The sequence below is a fragment of the Equus przewalskii genome, chromosome 25 (assembly GCF_037783145.1).
Source record: "Equus przewalskii isolate Varuska chromosome 25, EquPr2, whole genome shotgun sequence".
Lineage (NCBI taxonomy): Eukaryota > Metazoa > Chordata > Mammalia > Perissodactyla > Equidae > Equus > Equus przewalskii.
The window spans coordinates 22,894,405-22,915,225 of NC_091855.1; the positions used below are offsets into that span (position 1 = coordinate 22,894,405).

The following is a 20,821-nucleotide window of genomic DNA, read 5'->3' on the forward strand; positions in this document are numbered from 1 at the left end:
TTATAGTTGCATTCATTGGCACAGATGGACTGTTGGTTTCTGGTACTAATCAGTTGCCCAAGGGCAGGGGAAGTGGGCACTTAGATTTCCTCCAGGTGGAGGTCTGTAGAGTGGATGTGTTGGGAGTCCAGGGGGTGAGGGAATGATTGACCGTGAAGCCCTATCTAGATAAGAAGCTAAGAGAAGTTGTGGTATGCTGTTAGAATTAAGAGATTGGGGTGCTGTGGCTTTATAAGGTTAAAGAAGAAGATTAGGGAGAGATGGGAGATAAAAATAAGATTTTTCTCAGATAGGTATTTGGTCAAGGAGTAGTTCTGGATGAGGTGAAAGTCCAGGTGAGTATGAAGGGAAGGAGGATGAAGGTGAGGCTTACTGGAGCAGAGGAAACAAGGCCTCTGAGGCTAGGGCACCGTGCACATGTGTACTGCACGCAATGGTTGGAGTCATGGTGGGAGGGAACTATTAGCTAGCGAAATATCTCAGGGAATGTGGCAGAGTAATCTTGGAATGATGTACTGGTCAGTTTTTACTCCATAACAAATAACCACAAAAATCTTGGTGGCCTACAACAGTAAGCATTGATTTAGCTTCCACATCTGGAGACAGTTGATCTAGGATAGACTCATCTGGGTAATTCTGTTGATCTTGCATCTGTAGGTTGGATGGGATCTGGCTGATCTAGGTTGGTCATAGTTTGGTGGGGGGGGCTGGAATGGCTCTGGTCATTCTCCTCTTGGGACTGGCAGGCTAGCCCAAGCTGCTCTTCTCGTCATGATGGCAGAGGTGCAGAAGAACAAGCACTTTTCAAACCTTTGGTGATGTCATGCCTGTTACCATTTCTTTGGCCAAAGTCAAGGGGTGCAGAAGTACCTTGCACCTGTGGAGGTAGTTGGGGATGGTGAGTGAATGTTTTTGAGCAGATTATTATTATTATTATTATCTAATTATTTACCTAATTATCTACCGCAGGTGGTAGATAAACACTGTGAGGCTGGAGAGGGGATAGGGTTTCATATGGCACTGGACCCTTGGATGACAACAGAGGAGCCAAGGTGGGAAGAAAGGATGCTGTCTCCTCTGCTCCCATCCTGAGATACAAGTGGCCCCAACTGAGAATGTTTGGCAAAGAAATCATTTGATTAGAGAAGGTACGGGTTTCTGTGTTATAAGAAGTCAAATATGAACAGCAGGAATTCCGGAGGCCACAGAGGGAAGAGTTCCAAAGAGGCATTGGGAGGCAGCTGGCTACCCAGAGTCGGAGAGCAACCGCCTGAGCAAGGAAGTCCTAGCCTTAGGAATAAAATTGGCAGAATACACACACACACACACACACACACACACACACACACATACACACACACACACACACAGAGCTGCTAGAAGAGCTGGGGCTGACCCAGGGTAAACTCTCTGGGAGCCTTATTATTTCGGGAAGGTGTTGTAAAGACCAGCCCCCACGTTGCCTTGAATGGAGCTCTGTGTGCTGGCTCTTTCTGAGTAACTGAGCAGGGCAGATGCTTCCCTGGAGGAGATGTTTCCAGGCAGAGGCCGTCACAGCTCCGTACTATACTTGGGATTTCACAATTGCTTTTACTCTGACAGGGTGTTGGGAACATTTTTTTTTTTTTTTTGCGATACAAATAAGGAAGCAAGAGGGTGGGTGTGGGAAGGAAACTATTTTAATGGAGATACAGTAATAGAAATAACATCCATCCTTGGAAAGAGACTCGAGGAGCAAGACGGGTGGGGGTGGAGCACCTCAGACCTGGACCTTATGTCTTTGCAGAGCCTCTCACTACCTTCCCAAGTGTTCTTGACCTTCCATCCCCCACTAGGCTGTAAGCTCATTGAGGGTAAGGGCTGGGCCTGTCTTATTCCTAGCTCTGTCCCCAGTGCTAGCACCATACACTGAACACAAGAGATGCTCAATCAATATTTTTGAGTGGATGAGTGAATGAATGATCAAAAATTTTAAAGCTTGTATATCTGTCCCCACTTAAACAAACTCCAAACTTTCTTTTGGTCACAGCAGTCAACAAATGTTCAGGGACCTCTTGAATATCAAGCAGGTGGCCAGGCTCTGGGCATTCACAGAGAGTGAGACACAGTCCTTGCCAGATGGTCGCTTATCTTCAGGTGAGGCTCAGGGAACAGTAACAATTCAGAGCTATAGAGAAATGTTTCAAGCCTCAGTTTGCCCATCTGCAAAAGGGTGGGGGGGCCTCAACCAGATTCATTCAGGTTTCTTTCCTACAAGGCTCCTTGGAGACATGAATATTCTTTAGTTCATTGTGAAGCTCTGAAATGGAGAAAACAGTTTGATGGCTGCCTTAGCTCAAGCTGCTATAACAAATATATCACAGAGTGGGAGGCTTAAACAACAAACATTTATTTCTCACAGTTCTGGAGGCTGGGACGTCTTAGATCAAGGTGCTGGCAGATCTGGTGTCTGGTGAGGGACTGCTTCCTGGTTTGCAGATGGCCGTCTTGTGTCCTCACGTGGCAGAGAGCAGAGAGAGGAGGAAGCGAGCTCTCTGATGTTTCTCCTTAGAAGGGCCCTAATCCCATTCACGAGGGCTTCACCCTCATGACCTAATCACCTCCCAAAGGCCCCGCCTCCTAATACATCACATTGGGGATCAGACTTCAGCACAGGAAGTTTGCCATTGATGAACATTCTGTTAACAGCAATATTTCTGAAAAGTATTTAACCATGAAGACTTTTTCTTTCCTTTTTCTTGTTTTTGTTCTTAAAGGCTCTTGTGGGATTAGTTTTCTAAGGAGCACACTTTAGGATGGGTGGGTTTAGGCTAATTCTGGTGGACTGACCCTGTTGTGGAATTTCTTCTGAAGGTCATCCCCATCCCACCTTCATAGGGGCGCTTGCACCAAACTTAATGGTGTTTGTTTATTTTTTTCCTGTGCTCAGGATGGGGCCAGCTGCTTTTTACAGCACCGAGGGCATTCAGACATCTGGTTAGCATTTATCCTGATGATATTGGAGATGGATCTTCACATTTCAGGATGGAGTTGTACCTGCTAAGCTTCTATTTTGGTCCACTGTCCCCAGAGCAGCCATGGCTCATCCCTGAGCACCCTGCACCTCAGGGAGGATTTGAGGCATCCAGGATAACTGTCTCTCTGGAGGCTTTGGGACAAAGGGACTGGCTTGTATAGGGATGTGGCCAGAGGTTGAGAGTTCTGGACATGTCAACACAGGATAGAATCACGGATTCTGAAAAACAGGCAGTTCCAAGGTGAGGCACTGAATCTAGAACAGGGGCTATTAGCATCTTTCTTCCTCTTTTGGATTATTTACTTGGATAAGATGTGTTCTCAGGTATTTGATCAACCCGGCTGTTCAGGTGTATGGGGAATGGCTGTGGATGGTTAAGAACTAGGTATCAAGTCGATGCTCCTCTCATATCTCCTCTGGATAAGAGCAATGACCTCCTGTGGCCAGCCTGGAGGCATAGTGGTTAAGTTTGGCATGTTCCACTTCAGTGGCCTGGGGTTAGCAAGTTCGGGTCCCAGGTGTGAACTTACACCACTGGTCAAGCCATCCTGTGGCAGGCATTGCACATACAAAATAGAGGAAGATTGATACAGACAGTAGCTCAGGGCCAATCTTCCTCAAGTAAAAAGAGGAGGATTGGCAACAGATGTTAGCTCAGGGTCAAACTTCCCCACCAAAAGAAAAAAGAGCAATGACCTTGTAATTGGTCTTTCTGTATCCTGATGTATTCCTTTCAAAACCAGTTCACACACCATCTAAGGCACAGACTTTATCCCACCACTTCCTCTGTTTAAAATATCTCAATGGCTCCCTCAGACCCCCTTAGCTTGATACCCAGGACCTTTGGAACTGTGCCTTCAACATGACTTTTTAGCTTTACATTTCTCCCCAGCCTTCTCTCCCACCTACCCTACACTCCAGCCAGACAGAACTTCTCATAGCTTTCTGAGTACCCTCTGATCTTTCACAGCTCCCTGCCCTTATTCATGCCTTTCCCCCTGTTGGCATACCTCCCCTGTGGCTGGGTGTAGCAAAACCTCTCATTCTTTTTTTTTTTCTGCTTTATCTCCCCAAAGCCCCCGTACACAGTTGTATATCTTAGTTGCAGGTCCTTCTAGTTGTGGGATGTGGGACGCCGCCTCAACGTAGCCTGACGAGCGGTGCCATGTCCGCGCCCAGGACCCGAACCCTGGGCTGCTGGAGTGGAGCGCGCGAACCTAACCACTCGGCTACGGAGCTGGCACCCCTCTCATTCTTTGAAGCACAGTTCAAAAGCCTTCTTCTCCTCTTGGCCAGTCATTGGCTCTATCATTTGTGCTCACATAACATTTGTACATATCTTTATTAAAGTACCCATCACCTCCTGTTGTGATTGTTGTGCGCATGTCTGTTTCCCCTCGCTCCCTACGCTCTGGCTGGGATATCTGAGACTTCAGGGTCTTACACGGTACCTGGTAAGTTGCAGGTATTGGAGGTTTGTGGAATGAAGGAATAAGTGTGAGTTGTGTTGAATGAAATGGAGGTTGTGACCTCTTAGCTCCTTCTGGTCACCCTTTCTTAGGCATTCACCTTCTGTATGTATAAAAAGACTTCCTTAGGTTGGAATAACAAAAACCCAGCCTGGCTTAGCAGAGAGATAGAGCCATAGGATATTTTTAAAAAGAGATGTAGTTTTGCTACCTTTCGAGCATAGCACATTTCTAAAAGCTAAGATACAAATAGGTACTAATAAATAAACTGGGAAAATTAATGCAAAATTACACGTTTTATTAGTTCTGATTGTATAATATTATATCATAAACAAAAGACCATAAACATTCCAGAATTATTCACTGAGACCCAAAGTTGAAGCCATGCTGATAGAACAGTTAATTTTTTGAGCCCTGAGTTTGAAAAAGATACTGATTTTTTATCTTAAAAATTTCAAAATATTTTTTCTAAGTAAAACCTAGAACTTTGTGGAGAAAGGTGTAATTGGAACTTCCTATCTTTTGAGGATAATGGGAACTGCGTTTGAATGATTGCAAATTCTGGATTAGCAATCCTCGATGAGGAAGCTCATAGTTCTGTAATAACTCACTTTTATTATAGGACAGAGTGTGGCATAGGTGAGTCCCTTGGGTGCCATCCAAATGTGTTTAATTACTGCAAGATGAGCCCATATATTTCATTTCATATGCCTGTTGTAATTGATAGGTGGGTAGTCCATGCCTAGACTGTTGGGTTGAGAAAGATTCTGAGGCTCCATCTGGTTCAATAGAAAGGTTGTATGATTGACTAATGAAGTGTGCTGTGGACGGGTGAAGGGAAGATTCATGTATTTACCTTCTTTATCTAACAGATCCCAGAAACTGTGATTTAATGTTAATCAATGTGACAGTGATAGAAACAAGGGACTTAGTGTTCAAATGCCTGAACTTAAGATTCAGTTACATCACTTACCGCTTCTGTGACCCTGAGCAAACCATGTTCTCTCTCTTCAGTTTCTCCGTATGTAAAAGAAAGTTGAAAAAATTAACACTTTACTTGTCGCTACGAAGGTTAGATGAGAGAGTGTTTTGTAAATTCCGAAGGACTCTACGCACATTAGTGCCTACTATTTTTAACGAGGCTTCTAGGGTTCTTGCTGTCTGTACTTGGTCCTGTTTGTTTGTGCCATGCATGTTATACATGCTGGTCTCCATGTGGATTGCCTGCTTTACATTCTCAGCTCACAGTGCACAGAAACTGTGCTGATGCACTGACTCGGCCTGCCACCCAACCCAGGGCTCTTGGGAGGCTCCCATCTTTTTGGTTCTCTATGGTATTGTCCCTCAGGACAGGGAGTTACACTGAAGCTGATGAGGTTGGACCACATAATGGGGTTCATAGGCTTGGAGGTTCCATGTTAAGTGCTCATAGTAAATTTAGAGCGAAGGCCCTGGACTTTCTTTCCTTAGCTGCCTCAGGATTGGCACTTTAGTACCTCATGGAGCTAAGCCTTGACCAGCACAACTGGGATGACTCAGTCCTATTCTACCTGCCTCGTCCTCTAGGAGGCGAGCTTGGGGATGTTTTCATGGCAAAGGAGTGAGTAAGAAGAAAGTGTCAAAGTAGTTTTAAAGCCTTTGCTCATGTCATTTCTGCTAACATCCCATTCAGCCAAAGCAGGTCATATGTCTGAGCTTGGTGTCAGGAGTTGGGCACAGTAATGTTGATGGCAAAAGGTACAAAGATAGGGAGAGGTGAAGAATTTGGGTCTTTAATACTATCAAACGACTGGAGAGATCTCTGAAATCATGGTGAATAAGGTGAAAGGAAAAACAGCAATGTGATGATGGTAATGGCTAACATTTACTGAATGCTCACCGTGAGTCAGTCTGTGCTGGGAGCTTACGTGCATTCCCCCCCATCGCATCCTCACGAGCCTTTGCTGTAGGTATTACTCCCCTGTTTTACAGATGTGAACACTGAGGTTCAGAGGAATTAAATAATTGCAAAGGTTACATAGCTCCTAAGTGGTGGAGCTGGGATGAGAATCCAGTTCTGTCTGACTCCAGAGTATAGCTCTTAGCCAAAACCCAGAATGCCAGAACCTGGGGGCCAGGACACCCCTTGAAATTTACCAAAGAGAAGTTTAGGAGAAATAATGGGCAGCCCCATTTCATGCCAAGTGTGGTAAACTCAAGAAATGTGTCCCTCGCATGAGTATTTACTGATGCCAGGAGCTCTGAGGGATGTGAGGGTTCTAAAACTCAGTCGCAAGCAAGGATGAATGAAAAGGCAAATCTGTCCAAGAAAAGTTTGTATGAATGACAGTTCCTTTGTGAATTTTTGAGGGGAAAGTAGGAGATTTTAGAGACAGCCCCTTAAATGTTAAGGTTGGTATGGTGCAGTGAGTTTGAAGCAGTGTTCTTTGGGACTCTAGAGATTTTTACGACAAAATCTCCAGGACTGTTGCAGAAGTCAAAGTGGAAGCCTGGAGGCAAGATTCCACCTCCCACTCCTGTGAGCATCTCTGCTTTTAACTGTCAGATTTTGGGGTTTGGTGCACTATTTCTTTTCTTGGAAGAAGTAAGCATCTCGGTGGCCTAAGAAAAGAAAGGCATCATTCTCATGAAAAGCTCCCCCATCAAAGGGTCCCTGTACCTGGGCCCTGGCACCACTTCTGCTCCTGCCCAGTTGTGTGATCTTAGACACCTGCTTTATTGTCCCCGGAGTCCTTCCTTCCTCCCTCTCCTACAGGTTGGGGGTTTGAACTAGGTGATCTTCACTGTCTTCTCCAGCTCTGATATTTTTTATCTTCAGAGGGGCAGCTGCACCTGATATACCATCAGGGGTGAGGTTCTAGAACTGGTCTGCCAATGGTCTGGCCCAGAAGTCTCTCCCTTGAGTTCTTCCAGCTTCCATCTGCTTCCTTACCTTAGTCCAGTCAGCAAATATTTATCTGTGATTGACTCTGTGCCAGGCACCATACCCACCTCCCTTCAAAGCTCATGAGCTGCTAATACTTGCCCTGGTCTGGGCGAGTCCCAAGAGCGCCCCCTAGCTGTGCCTTCTCCTTGCCACCTCACGTCTCCCTGTCCTCTCTTTCTGCCTCACGTGTTTATGCCTCTCTGCAGGACAGAGTATGAGGGTTGGTAACAATTTATACCCTGTAGGAGCTGGCAGTGGGGGCAATAGTCTGTAGGGATCTGGGGGTGTTGCAACAGGTGGGGTCATTGGGTCATTGTGCCCTGTCCAGGCACTGACAGGGATGCTAAGTTCATCTGACCAAAGCACTTTCCTGATTTAGATCCCTTCCTCTGGCCGCCTCCTTCTCTCAGGCCATGACTTTCTGAGCAAAGTTAAGAGGTAAGGTCTGGTTGTTTGGTGTCAGTACCTGCCTCCCCTTTCTCAGTTCCTAGGCAGCAAATAGGATGGGAAGATGTGGAGGGGCAGTTTCCCCATTAAGTACGGAGGGAGAGAAGGCTGGAGAGTGCTAAGTGGTACCCCAAAGCTATTTTAAATAGAGGAGATTTAGGAGTGGAGATCTGGAGCAGAGACAGTGGAATGTGAGAAGGTTTGGGGAAGGGCATTCCAAGCAGCAGGAACAGCAAACGCACGAGCTCTGAGGTTGAACTGTACTGAGTGGTTTCTGACAGGACCAAGCGAGCGACATGTCTGGGGCCCAGACAGCAAGGGGATGAGAAAGAGTGGGTGAGATTGGAGAGGTGGCTGGGGGCCAGACCATGGAGGGTCTTGTAGACCACAGGGGGGACTTTGAATTTCATTCTGAGCATGTAGAGAAATCACTGGAGGGTTTTGAATAAGGGAGTGATGACTTCTATTTTGAGGGTCACTCTGACTGCTCTGGAGGAGATATCCCTTAGTGGGCAAGGATGGAAGCAAGGAGACCTGTTAGGAGGTTTGTACGTAGTCCAGGAGAGAGAGAAACATTGGTATAGTTGAACTGATCAGCGGATAGCCAAACCTCTCCCCTATGAGATCTTAGGTCACCGGGCCAAGCCTGGAATTTCCTGCCAAAGGGCCAGGGAACCCTGGGAAGCCCGAGGGTGGAGAAGGGGAGATGGCAGATTGGGTGGTGCTGTGGCATGGTCTTTGGAGGCAGACCTAGTTTTACCCCTTATTAACTGCGTGACTTTGGGAAAATGATTTAATTTCTTGGGAGGGGGTCTCAGTTTACTCATCTGTAAAATAGGGATAATAAAAGTTGCTACTTCTCAGAGTTTTTATAAGGATTAAATGACTTCAAGTGTAACATGTGGAGTAGTGCCGTGTACAGAATAGGTGTGATATGAGTGCCGCACTTGTTGTAAGATGCGTGTGCTGGAAAAACTGCGTAACAGCCTTTCTAGTAGCGGACCAAATTGCCTTTGGCCTTGGTCCTGAACACACTGATCAGCTCTGGTCCCTTCTCAGAGGCTACCCTTAGCCTGCCCCAGAGCCCTAGGCTCAGGTTTTACCCCCATTGTAACCCTTCCTAGAGATGGTGTTCCCAGGTACTTTCCTGTCCTTGCTTCTTGCCCTCACATGCCCCGCTCAGCCATCTCATTACACTGTAGGAAGCATGGTCTGGACCTCACACCTCTGAGATGCCCCCCACCGATAGGACTGTCCAGGCCCCACATTTGCCTCACGGTGAAGCTGGGGGCTGCCTGGTCTGCCCTGCACAGCTTGCCTCTGTCCAGAGTCTCTGCGAATCTGTTCTGCTCTCCCCCTGCCAGCTCTGGCACCACTTGCTTTGTTAATGGAGAATTTGTCAAGTAATGGGAATAATTAGCACAGTGGGGGCCTTACTGTGCCCTGGAAAGAGAACAGAGAGAGCCATCCCAGCAGCCCCAGACATGATTGCTGGGCAGGCTTATTTTCTCTTATCTGAGTCTCTCTCCCCATCTCTTGCATGTGTTTGATTTTTTTTCTCTTTGTATAGAGACTTGGCTAGGAGAAAAGACCCGTAAATTGTACTCTTGCTGGGCTGGTGCTGCGAAAGCTGGATAAGATTGTCTTCTTGGACTGAATAATTTCCCTCTCCCCCTGCCTCCTTTAGGGGGGAAGATTGGCTAAGCACCTAGTTGATTTTCCCCCTCCCTTTCTTCTCCTCTTTCCTTTCTCCCCCAAGCCCTCCCCTTTCCCCTTCTCCCTGTCCCCTCACGTAAAGAACTCACTGACTCTCAATTGAATCCTTTTTTAATGGTCCCAAGAGGCGAGGATCTTGAAGGGTGATTATCTTCATTATAAATTATTAACTTCCCCAGCAGCCAGATGACTTCCCAACCCGTGGCTTGGAACTCCTGGCAGGGTAGGCTTGCTGGCTGGGAAAGGAGGGGACAGGAGAAGGGAGGATGCTGAATGGTGAATGACCACAGCTTTTTGCGTTCCTGGCTGCATCTGAGATGTTGGGGAGCCTGTCAGCACCTTGCAAGGCCTGAGTCCTGTGGTTTGTGGGGAAGGGTTTGTTGTTGGTGGTTTTTGCTCACTAGACAACTCAGGGCTCCCTTACTGATGGAGTAGAGGTGGTAGGCGGGGAAGAGACTAATGCCATGAGTTGCTTTTGCCGTGAATCTTAGAGGATTGTCACTTGTGGTAAGAAGGCATCATTATTACCTTACGTTGTGTGGTCTTTTTCCTCCTTGGATGTTCACACCATCCTGGAAGGTGTGTTCATTGTTTTCCCCAATTTACAAGAGAAGAACTAAAAATTGGATAGATCATAGAGTTTCCCATGAGGTCACTTGTCCAGTAGTTAGTGGAAAGATAGAGCCTGGTTCTGACTCCCAGTCCAGTGGTCTTTCCGCCACACCAGAATTCTCCCCAGTTGCCTATGCCTCACTTATCCTTCCAGTTTCCATGCAAGTTTCCCCTCCCCTGAGAAGTCTTCCCTGACCCACTAGGCCAGAGCCATCTCTTGTTCCTCTGGACGTTATTGCACTCCATGCATGGACCTATTTAGGACTGGACCTACAACTCCAAAGGGTGTCCAGCCTCTGCTGGGATTTCTCCACTGACAGGGAAGCCCATTTCACCCGGAGGTGGTCTGCGTGTAAGACAGAAATAAATACTCTTCCTAGAACTTCCATTCACTAGATAGAATTCTATCCTTGAGGGCCGTGAAGAATCTGTGGGTTCTGTCTTCCACTGCAAGGACGCTTCATACCCCTGAAGATACTGCTCATGCTAATGCTGAGTTTCCTCTGTAAGCCCAAACACCCTGGTTCCTCCAAAGGTTTTGCATATAAAGAGACTCAGGTGTGACTACTCGACATTGTCTGTGTCATTGGAATGAAGTGTAAAAGATGTCCGTCTATCCAGCATCCTCCCCCTGAACAGGCCAAGTTAGACACCAACATAGGCCATGCTGCTAGGATGAAATACGAGCATCAAGGACAGCAGGAGCAACAGCAGCGGCAGTGGTGGTGGCTAATGTTTACTTGATACTTACCTGTGCTGAGCACTGTTCTAAGGGCTTTGCCTTGTATTAAGTGCCTCACTATGGTAACTCATTATTATCACCTCCATTTTACAGATGAGGAAACTGAGGCACAGAGAGCATAAGTGACTTGCTTAAGGTCACACAGGCAGAAAATGGTAGGTCTGAGATGTAAACCCAGGAAGTCTACCTCCAGAATCCATGCCTTTAACCTCTATGAAAGGGACACTTATCCTAGCACCAGTGTTCTATTTTGGACCCTAGACACTGACCACTGCCACACTGAGCCCACACTCGGCACAGCCTGCCTCTAACCATTGGTCCACCTCCTTAAATTATCTAGGCTCATGTCTTTCCTTCCTACTAGCATGTAAGTGCCTTGCAGTGTTTGAGTATTTTTTTATTTATCTTTATATTTACACCATGGGTGCTGCATGGTTGAAAAAAAGTAAAAGAAAACGCTTCTTTTCAATTGACCACCCTCCAGCTTACCTATACCTCTCTTGAAGAGTGGAGCTCAGAATAAAAATCTGATGGCTAGCGCTAAATTGACAGATGATCAACTCCCTTTTCCTATAAGTTATATTTTAGTTAGTGTAATCTAAAATTGCATTTGGTTATCTGGCAGTCACAAAACACTGTATCTATATCTTGTCTATTTAACTCCTCGCTTCTTATTTACTATGCAGCTGTAAGTTGCACCTTCCATCCTTATGCATTTATTTTGGAGGATCAAGTTGTATAGCTTTCCATTTATTTCCATCAAATTTTGTCTTGTTGGATGTAGGCTGTATTTTAGGCCTACTGGGACTTCTTGGGATTCCGCAGCATCATGTGGCATGCTCACTAACTCTCAGGGTCAGTTCATCTACAAACCTGACCAGTTCCATCCAAGCTCTTCCCTCTGCATCCAAGCTCTTGATGAATATGAAGAAGGAGAAGGCCTGATCTCGCCCCAGAATCGGCCTCCCAAATGGCTCTCCATCACACCTTCTTTGAAGCTGTAGGCTAGCCAGTGACAAATCTTCTTGGTTCTGTCCACCTCACATTCATCATATCATAAGAAACTTCCAAAAGATCAGCTTAAGTCCATATATGTTTTATAATTCCTGTGTATCTCTTCTATAATAGATTAGTATTCTTGACAGAAAAGGAATTTAGCCTGATGTGACTACTTAGTTCTTATGGAAAACTTAGTTTTTAAAGAAAAGTGTTATAGTTCAAGGTTTTTTGAAAAAAGTTTCTTTCTTTCTCTCCTCATTTCCACCCCCTTTTCAGCCCAATATAAACTCCAAGCGCCCTTCTCTTTATGCCCATTTGAAAGAGTGGAGTTGAGGTCCTCAGAGACTGCTTCCCTTCCCTTTCCTGAAGTGGTGGGGACAGTGAGCCACGGATGGAGTAAGCTTCGTGGCTGAAGCCCCTTTAAGACTAGAAGCAGCTCAGCAGATTTCAGGGCAAAAAGAGAAGATAGAAGGAGGGGTGGTATTCTTAGACAGGAAAACATTGTTAAGGGGAGAACTGGGTGTGGAGGGGACTGGGAAGAGAGAAGGACGGTGAGCTCTCTGTTGTAAACTCTGGCAGATGTTTGCCCATATTTTGCCAGATGAGAGATTGGTGTTGAGTTGGGGATCTGTAAGAAGGGGGTTTCAACCTACAAACAGAAACCTGTAATAATTTTCTTTAAAACTCTCCTTCAGGAGACATAATAAAAATAATAGATGAACACATATTATGTATTGGGAAGTCTATTAAGCTGTTTTTATTGAAATATAACATGCATATAGAAAAGTACATACATCATATGTGTACAGCTCAGTCAATGCATTTTCACAAACTAAACACAATGTACAACATCCCTCAGATCAAGAAATAGAACTCCTTTCCCACCTTTGCCTTCTTCTAGTCATTAACTGCCCCCCCTCCAGGGGGGACCATGATTCTGACATTTAACAGCATAGGATGATTTTGCCTCTTTTTGTACCTTATATGAATGGAACACTTACAGTATGTGCTTTTCTGTGAGATTCACCCATGTTGCTCTCTAGAGATGAAGACCAATCATTGTAAATGCTGTATAGCATTTTGCATGAATAGACTATAATTTGTTGATTCATTCTGTTACAGATGGACATTCGGTTATTTTCTAGGTTTTGGCTATTATGAGTGGTGTTGCTATGAACATTGTCACACATGTCTTTGGTTGAACGTATATAAGTATTTCTGTTGGTATATACCTGGGAGGGGAATTATGGAGTCATGCTGTAAAAATGTTCAGCTTTAGTAGCTATTGCCACACAACTTTCCAAAAGCAATTGTACCTCTATACATTTTAAAATTAAATAAAGTTCAGAACTACCCTAGGAGATAGATATTATCATTCCCGTTTTTGGATGAACAAACAAAGGCTCAAAGAGTTGCCCAAGGTTAAATAGCTGGAGTAATGAGTCTGGGTTTAAATCCATCTCCGCCTGATGCTCAAGCCCCTGCTTTTTCTCACTCCCCTGAGCTGCTTTCATATCTTGGAGAGGATTCGACCCTCCCTTCGCTCACTGCCCACTGCCTGCAGTAGTGAGGCTGTAGTATTAAGGTAGAAGGAACTGTGTATGTGACGTTGCCCAAATCAGAGTGTCGGGAGGGGCAGAGGTTAGTTCTGGGAGTGAATCTCTGAAGCTGTCATGCTAGAACGAGCCTCCATCCCCCTCCAAAGCACCTGGAGATAGAAGCACGCCCAAGGACATGGGCAAGTGGGGCATAACCATTGGTGATGGGGGTGAGACATCTGACATGTGTCTCAGGTCACAGGGAGTCCTGCCAGGTACAGATGGCCATATGAGATGGAAACTTCTGTTGATGTGTCAATGACAGTGTTTCTGAAGGTCCAGTATTAGGAATATAGCAGTCAGGACTCTTGGTCAGAGCCCAACTCAAACTTCCTTAAGTCAAAAAAAAAAAAGTTTTGGTTCATGTAATGAAATTCCCAGGACTCATTGGGCTTCAGGCCTGGCTCTATCTAGGGGCTAAAACATCACTAGAAATCTGACTCCATCTATTTCTTAGCTCTTCTTTCTTCTTTGATGTTTTCATTCTTAGACAAGATCATCCTGAACAGTAACAATGGTATCTATCATCAACTCTGGACTTCATTCTAGTAGTTTTACAACATGATAAGAAGAGAGGGTCCTTCTCCCAATAATTCCAGCAAAAGTCCCAGGGTTAACTGTAATTTGACTCAGCTTGGGTGGTAAGCCCATCCCGAAACTAATCATGGTGGCAGGTGATTAGAATGTCCTAACTGGCTAAACTGGGTCACAGGATCTGGGACTGGGATGAACCCTACCTGAACGACCTGGACTGAGATTGCTGGTGAAAATCATTTTACCTTCAAAGTGGAATGAGGGGTACGAGGAAAGGGGGGCAAGTAAAATCAACAGAGAAGCATTATAGGGACTGTCCAGTCCTATTAAGGAGCATAAGAGGAAAGCTAATGAGAAGTTTTAGAGGAAAAACTGACAAGCCCGGTCTGGGGACTGTGGGATGTCAATGAGGGCTGAGTATGAGGACAGTGACCATTATGCCTTCCTACACCCATGCTGGTTCTAGACACAGGCCTGATTTTCCCCTGAGTCTGTCTCGAGGGAGCAGAGGAACTACAGGGAGGAGGTGGAAGGGCAAATGGTAGCCGGGTCTTCCGAGCCATGCCTGTGGCAAATAGGCAGCATGTCCGAGTTGTGTGAGGGTCCCCCTGCCTGCTAAGGAGCTGGAGTGTGAGACATCTGCAAAGATGTAAATTAGCTGGCAGTTGGATAATGCCACTTACTTTCCCTCTCCCGCTAGGTTCCCACACAACAGGTAAGCATTTTGAGCTTCTGCACCAGCCTGGGCCCTCTGTGCCTGCTCTGGGGCAAACCACCTGCAGCCGTGGCTGCTGGGGCCTCCTATGGCTCAAGAGAGGGTGGCAGTTGGAGAGGGCTCCCTGGCTTCCACTTTTCCATTTCTTGAACCTGGCACAGTCCCGCCAGAGGGCCAAAGAAGGCTAAAGAATAAGTGCCTGGGGCAGTTGGCTCGAGGCCTCTGATATTTAATGTAAGGTCACCTTTAGCTTTTGGCCATTGTGTTAATTTCCCAGAGGCCACACAAATGTCCACAATCCAAGAAATAAATGGAAGGCCTTGAGGAGAGAATGTGGGCAGACCGTAGAGTGTCAAGTCTAGATAAACCCAATTCTGATGTTACTAGTCCTAAAATGAGATTCTGCCTGGTGCCCACGGGAAAGAAAGTTTGGTTTTCCTCCGTCAGTCTTTTGGATCCCCCACGATGCAGGCAGGAGAACGTTATCTCCAGTACTGGTCTGGGCTGAAGAGGAAGGGCTGTGAATTTGATGGGAGAGGCTCAGCAGGCAGGATAAAGTGGCCACCGCAAAGAAGGCTGGGTCAATTCTCATGATCCTCCTCACAGGGGAGTGTTCCCAGGCAGCATAGTTCCTAATTTGTGGGTTTCCCCAGATCACTAGGCATGTGCTGCTTAGCCCTTTAGGGTCATCTGAAGTTGGCATCCAGAGAACTTGGGGGCTCAGGATTTCTCTCGTTGTGTAAAGCAGGGTGGTCCGGAGGCTACTGCATGGAACAGAAGTCAAGTGATCCACAGGGATGCTCTTCACCTTCTGTTTTGACTGTTCATTCTTCTGTACATGTTTCCTGAGTTCCCACTCCATGCCAAGGCCCTGTGACAGGCACCATGGTGAAGCTGTGCCTGCCCCCAGGGAGCTTCCCTTCGAGCTTCCCGAGCCTGGGCTCTTCACCGCTGTGCTTTGTTGTTTCTAAAGTACACTTGTCCTCACTACTTTGTGATGCCCTCGAGGCGAGAACGGTGTCTTATCTGCTTTGATCCAGCAGTGGCTGGAATGAATAGGAGCTGAATAAACAGGTTGAATTGCGCAGGTCATTTAATTTATACCGACAAATACAGTAATGTGCCACGTAACGACATTTTGGTCAATGACAGACCTCACATACGATGGTGGTCCCATAAGATTAGTACCATATAGCCCAGGTGTGTAGTAGATATACCATCTAGGTTTGTGTAAGTACACTCTATGATGTTTGCACAACAACAAAATTGCATAATGACGCATTTCTCAGAACAGATCCCTATTGTTAAGCGACACATGACTGTAAGTGACTTTCAGAGGCCCAGAGGTGAGCTGATAGTCTAGACCAGTCTGAAAGTTTCTGGGACCTTCCATTTACAACCAGTCAGAAATCAGTCTCTCCCATGTCCCTACGCATCCGTGATACTGGGTCCTCCGTCTGAATGTCCTTCCTCCCACTGAGGGCCCTACTGGCTTTAGTCATCTGAGCCTGGACCTTGCCTGTCAGCCAGTGGACTCCTTGGTTTAAACTGGCAGGACAGGGATGGAGAGGGGCATTCCCCCATGGAAACAGTGCAGCCAGGGTAGTGTTAGTGAGAAAACACTTTCCCAAGCCTCTTGGCTCACACCCGATGGGCTCCATTACGTACCATGTGAGGTTGATATTCTCGGCTCCTCAAATGATGCCAGGCATGGGATACCCATTTGGAGGGGCCTGTTCTTTCTGCTCACACCTGCCTTGCTCCCCCTTTTCTAGATCCTCCCTCATCTAAATGCCTGGGGGGAGGGGACAGGGGAGCGGCTATCCTCTGAGCCCATTCTCCAAAAGTGCCTCCTTTTCAACAATGTGATTTAAGGAAATATGTAGACATGGCAGTTGTTGAGACCAGAAGAAGCCCTCTTTTCAGGACAAGGGTTTCCCCTCTTCCTTGGGATGTTGCCTTTGGCCTTGGTTGGTGCACCTCACCTCCTACAATGACCACATTCTTAGAGATTGGGTCATGTCTCACCATCTAGGCTCCTGATATCCATCTCCGGCTTCATGTCTTCCACTCACTCCACTCCAACAGCACTGTCCTGCTTGCTGCTCTTCAAACATACCAGCCTGCTCAAGTCTCAAGGCCTTTGCACTATTACTTCTGGAACATTCACAGCCCGCCCTAGTGGTCTAGTGGTTGACTTGGCACTCTCACTGCCATGGCCTGGGTCCATTTCCCAGTCAGTTATCATACTGTGGTGGCTGCATGTTGCTGTGATGCTGAAAGCTCTGCCACCGGTATTTCAAATACCTGCAGGGTCACCCATAGTGGACAGGTTTCAGTGGCGCTTCCAGACTAAGACAGATTAGGAAGAAGGACCTGGCCACCCACTTTCAAAAAAGTTGGCCTTGTAAACCCTGTGAATAGCAGTGGAGCGTTGTCTGATAGAGCGCTGGAAGGGGAGAGGATGGTGCAAAAAGACAGGGCAGGGTTCTGCTCTGCTGTCCACAGGGTCGCTAGGAGTAGAAATTGAGTCGATGGCACCAACAACAACAAAATTCCCTCACCCTCTTTCAAGGCTTTCTTTAAATCTCACCTTCCCCAAAAACTCTGATTTGTGGTGTTTGCCTGTTTCTGTGGTGTAAATACTCCTAGCATAGTTGGTTTTATGCCACCAAAGTGACATCAACCAGCTCAAACATTTCTGAAATTTTAACAGTTGGTTCTTGCAAGCCCTTAGGAGTTGGCACCTCCACACTACTGTGTCCATGTTCTAGTGAAGCATCCCTCGCACCCCTTGCCCTGGAGGTGCCCTTGCTACACTTTGGGAAACACTGCATGGACAAAACCTTTTACAGAACAAATGCTTTCCTTATGATGGATGGGGGTTGTTTGTTCAGTGGGAATAGGTGTTTGTTCCTAGTTAAGGAACAACATTTTCCTCTTCAAAGCAGGGGTAATAACTACCTTTGCTAATGCAGTCATCATAAAAATAGTGGATGGTAATGGTCTGACAGAGACCATGGTGAGTTATCAAATATGTCAGTTAATAAGCAGCAAATTGCACAGCTCTTGGAAATTGTACTCATTGCTCTTATGTGAATAGAGAAGACTCCACTTGGCGAGGTGGGCCAGCGTCTGCCTTCAGAAACCAGATCACCCACTTGACTGGGTGCTGGTGCATTTCCAACCAGTATAAAATACACATAATGTGCTCTCGGTCTATGACATTCCTTAACCATTCATTTGTTGTCCATTCTTCAGTTTTCATAATTTTTTAAAAAGTATTTGTTTTTATATACTGCCCCCACTCCACAGACATACACACACTCACACGTACACAGACACACATCAACGACCCCTCTTCCCATCCCTTCCTGTCTGGAAATAAGAAAGGAAGGAACCTGGTATTTATTGATCGCCTACTATGTACACAGCCTCATGCTAGGATCTTCCCATAGATGATCTCATTTAATCCTCTCTCCAAACTTAGAAAGAGGCTATTTTCCTCTGCTTTAGCAATGAGGATATAGAAGCTCATACAGGTTAAGAAGTTTGCTCAGTGTTCCACATACCAAAACTAGGATTCAAACTCAGCCTTGTTTTTTAAGCCTCAAAGCACATATTTTTTTCCTATAAGAGCTTTTTGCCAACATTTAGTAAGAGACAGGGGTTGTTTTGCTCATGACTCACTTTCTAATTTATTTTCACTGATTTTTATAAATATTTCTTTCACAAATTTAAAGGTGGGAGTCAGTCTTAGGCCACCTACACCCAAGCACGGAATTGTTAAATTGAAAAAGAAAAATCTATGTCATTTTCATGCCTTTTAATAGGTAAATAAGTACATATGTGTATTTGAATGCATAAGATGTTAGCACTTATCTTAAAAATAATTTTTGGCTGTGCAACCCTGTGATATGAATATTGTAAAAATGTGCTGATATGGCTTTGGGGTTTTATCCTATTTTTGCATATGGAAAAACTGAGTGCATCATTAGGAGCTGAGCTCAGGGTCCCGCAGTGGCTCTGGAAGGACCCGGAAGGGGTCTCTCCTGCTTGAAGCATCAAGAGCTGTGGGAATCGCTAGAATAGCCTGGCTCGCAGTCAGCGCTCCATCAATATTTGTGAAATAGGATGCAATATTTTCCTGACACGTGGCTAATCTTCCTCTCCTTCTCTCCTTTCTCCCCCTCTTCTTCCTAGGTCTTTTCTCTGGAGTCCAGGGAGGCAGGTTATGGGCAGGACTGCCTCCGGCCGGCACCATGAAGCCTGAGTCTGCTTCCGCTCTGCCCGGGGCCCTGCTCCGCTTGAGCACTCAGCTTCCAGCTGCCGCACTCCCCGCGGTCCCCTGCTGCTAGGAGATAGACCTTGAGGACTGGTCCTTGGCCTGTTTTTACCTTCCCCTGGCTCACCTCACCGCTCGCTGCTCCTCCATCACGGCACCCCCGAGCCCAGCCCTCTCCCCAGCCTCCCTGGCTGGGGCATTTGGGGGTCCCTTGGGAGGAGTGCATTGCTGAAGGCTCCCACCGCCGCGCACTTTCTCCTCCTCGAATCAAGGCCTCCGGATCCGCATGGATAGCTGAGATCTTTTCTTGGAGAAAGACTCTTTGCTCCTCACTCCAGCCCTTTACTTTTCCCACCTGATCTTTCTCCTTTTCTGCTGTCCTTTCTTCTCCCTCTTCCTCTTTATTAAATTCTTCCTCTCGTGCCCGTCTGGGGCTGTCTCCTTCACTTTCCTCCTTCCTCGCCCTATCGATATTTGTGCGTGTGCCTCCTTCCTCCTGTGTGCTCTTTGTGTCCCCACCCATCTCCTCTTCCTTCCGCTACAAAGGGGCATCGTCCCCTTACGGCTGCTCCCTGCCTATCTGCTCCTCTGGGCTCCGTCCCGGCAGCCACGATGAGCTTCACTGTGCACTCGGTTTTCTTCACCCTGAAGTTGAGCGTCCTACTGGGGTCACTGCTGGGGCTCTGCTTGGGCCTCGAGTTCATGGGCCTCCCCAACCAGTGGGCCCGCTACCTGCGCTGGGATGCCAGCACGCGGAGCGACCTCAGCTTTCAGTTCAAGACCAATGTTTCCACGGGGCTGCTCCTCTACCTGGACGATGGCGGTGTCTGTGACTTCCTCTGCCTCTCCCTGGTGGATGGCCGCGTGCAGCTCCGCTTCAGCATGGACTGCGCCGAGACTGCCGTGCTGTCCAACAAACAGGTGAACGACAGCAGCTGGCACTTCCTCATGGTGAGCCGCGACCGCCTGCGCACGGTGCTGGTGCTTGATGGCGAGGGCCAGTCTGGGGAGCTGCAGCCCCAGCGGCCCTACATGGATGTGGTCAGTGACTTGTTCCTCGGCGGAGTCCCCGCAGACATACGACCTTCTGCCCTGACTCTCGATGGAGTACAGGCCATGCCCAGCTTCAGGGGATTAATCCTAGATCTCAAGTATGGCAACTCAGAGCCTCGGCTTCTGGGGAGCCAGGGCGTCCGGTTGGATGCTGAGGGACCCTGCGGCGAGGGTCCCTGTGAAAATGGTGGGATCTGCTTTCTCCTGGATGGCCACCCCACCTGTGACTGTTCTACCACTGGCTATGGTGGCAAGCTCTGCTCCGAAGGTAAGGTCCTCTTCCCTATCCCTTGCTAGAGACCCACCTACTGGGTTGGGTGATGGCCAAGACCCCTGAAAGAAACCAGCTCTATCACTGAAGTGCCTCTTTAGCTGCATGTTAGATAATTGAGTCCCTTTCCCTGAGGAGGTGTTGGGAATCCTTTGCTTGCTCTCAATGGAAAATCCATCAGATCTCAGCAGGAAGAGAATCCTGGCTACTCAACCATGAGCTTCTTCCTCAAATGTTTGGCTATACTCAAAGGGCTAGATGGAGTAGACTGCAGAATCTGTGCTCCCGCTCAGTGCCTTCCACCATAGCACAGCTTAGCAAGATCAGCACAGGGCAAGAAATCACATAGAAATGGGCAAAGTGGCTATCTCTGTCCCTTCTAATCCTTTGAGAATTGGACCCTTGGGGATGGATGGGAAACTCTCCATCACTTCCTCC

At 47.0% G+C, this 20,821-nt stretch overlaps 1 protein-coding gene across 31 annotated transcripts in view; it reads left to right on the plus strand.

The window, feature by feature from the left end:
• The window catches only part of NRXN3 (neurexin 3), a 1,503,251-nt gene that overhangs the window by 42,576 nt on the left and 1,439,854 nt on the right, over positions 1 to 20,821 (plus strand). For 29 of the 31 annotated variants that reach the window (XR_011533070.1, XR_011533071.1, XR_011533074.1 and 26 more), the window contains exon 2: positions 18,978 to 20,380. Coding sequence is in view for 25 of the 31 variants with exons in the window: in XM_070594342.1 (XP_070450443.1) it covers positions 19,672 to 20,380 (709 nt within the window). In the remaining 6 variants the exon portion in view is untranslated. Of the gene's footprint in view, positions 1 to 18,977; positions 20,386 to 20,821 lie in introns of all 31 variants that reach the window. The other 2 variants (XM_070594367.1, XM_070594369.1) reach the window with 1 other exon arrangement.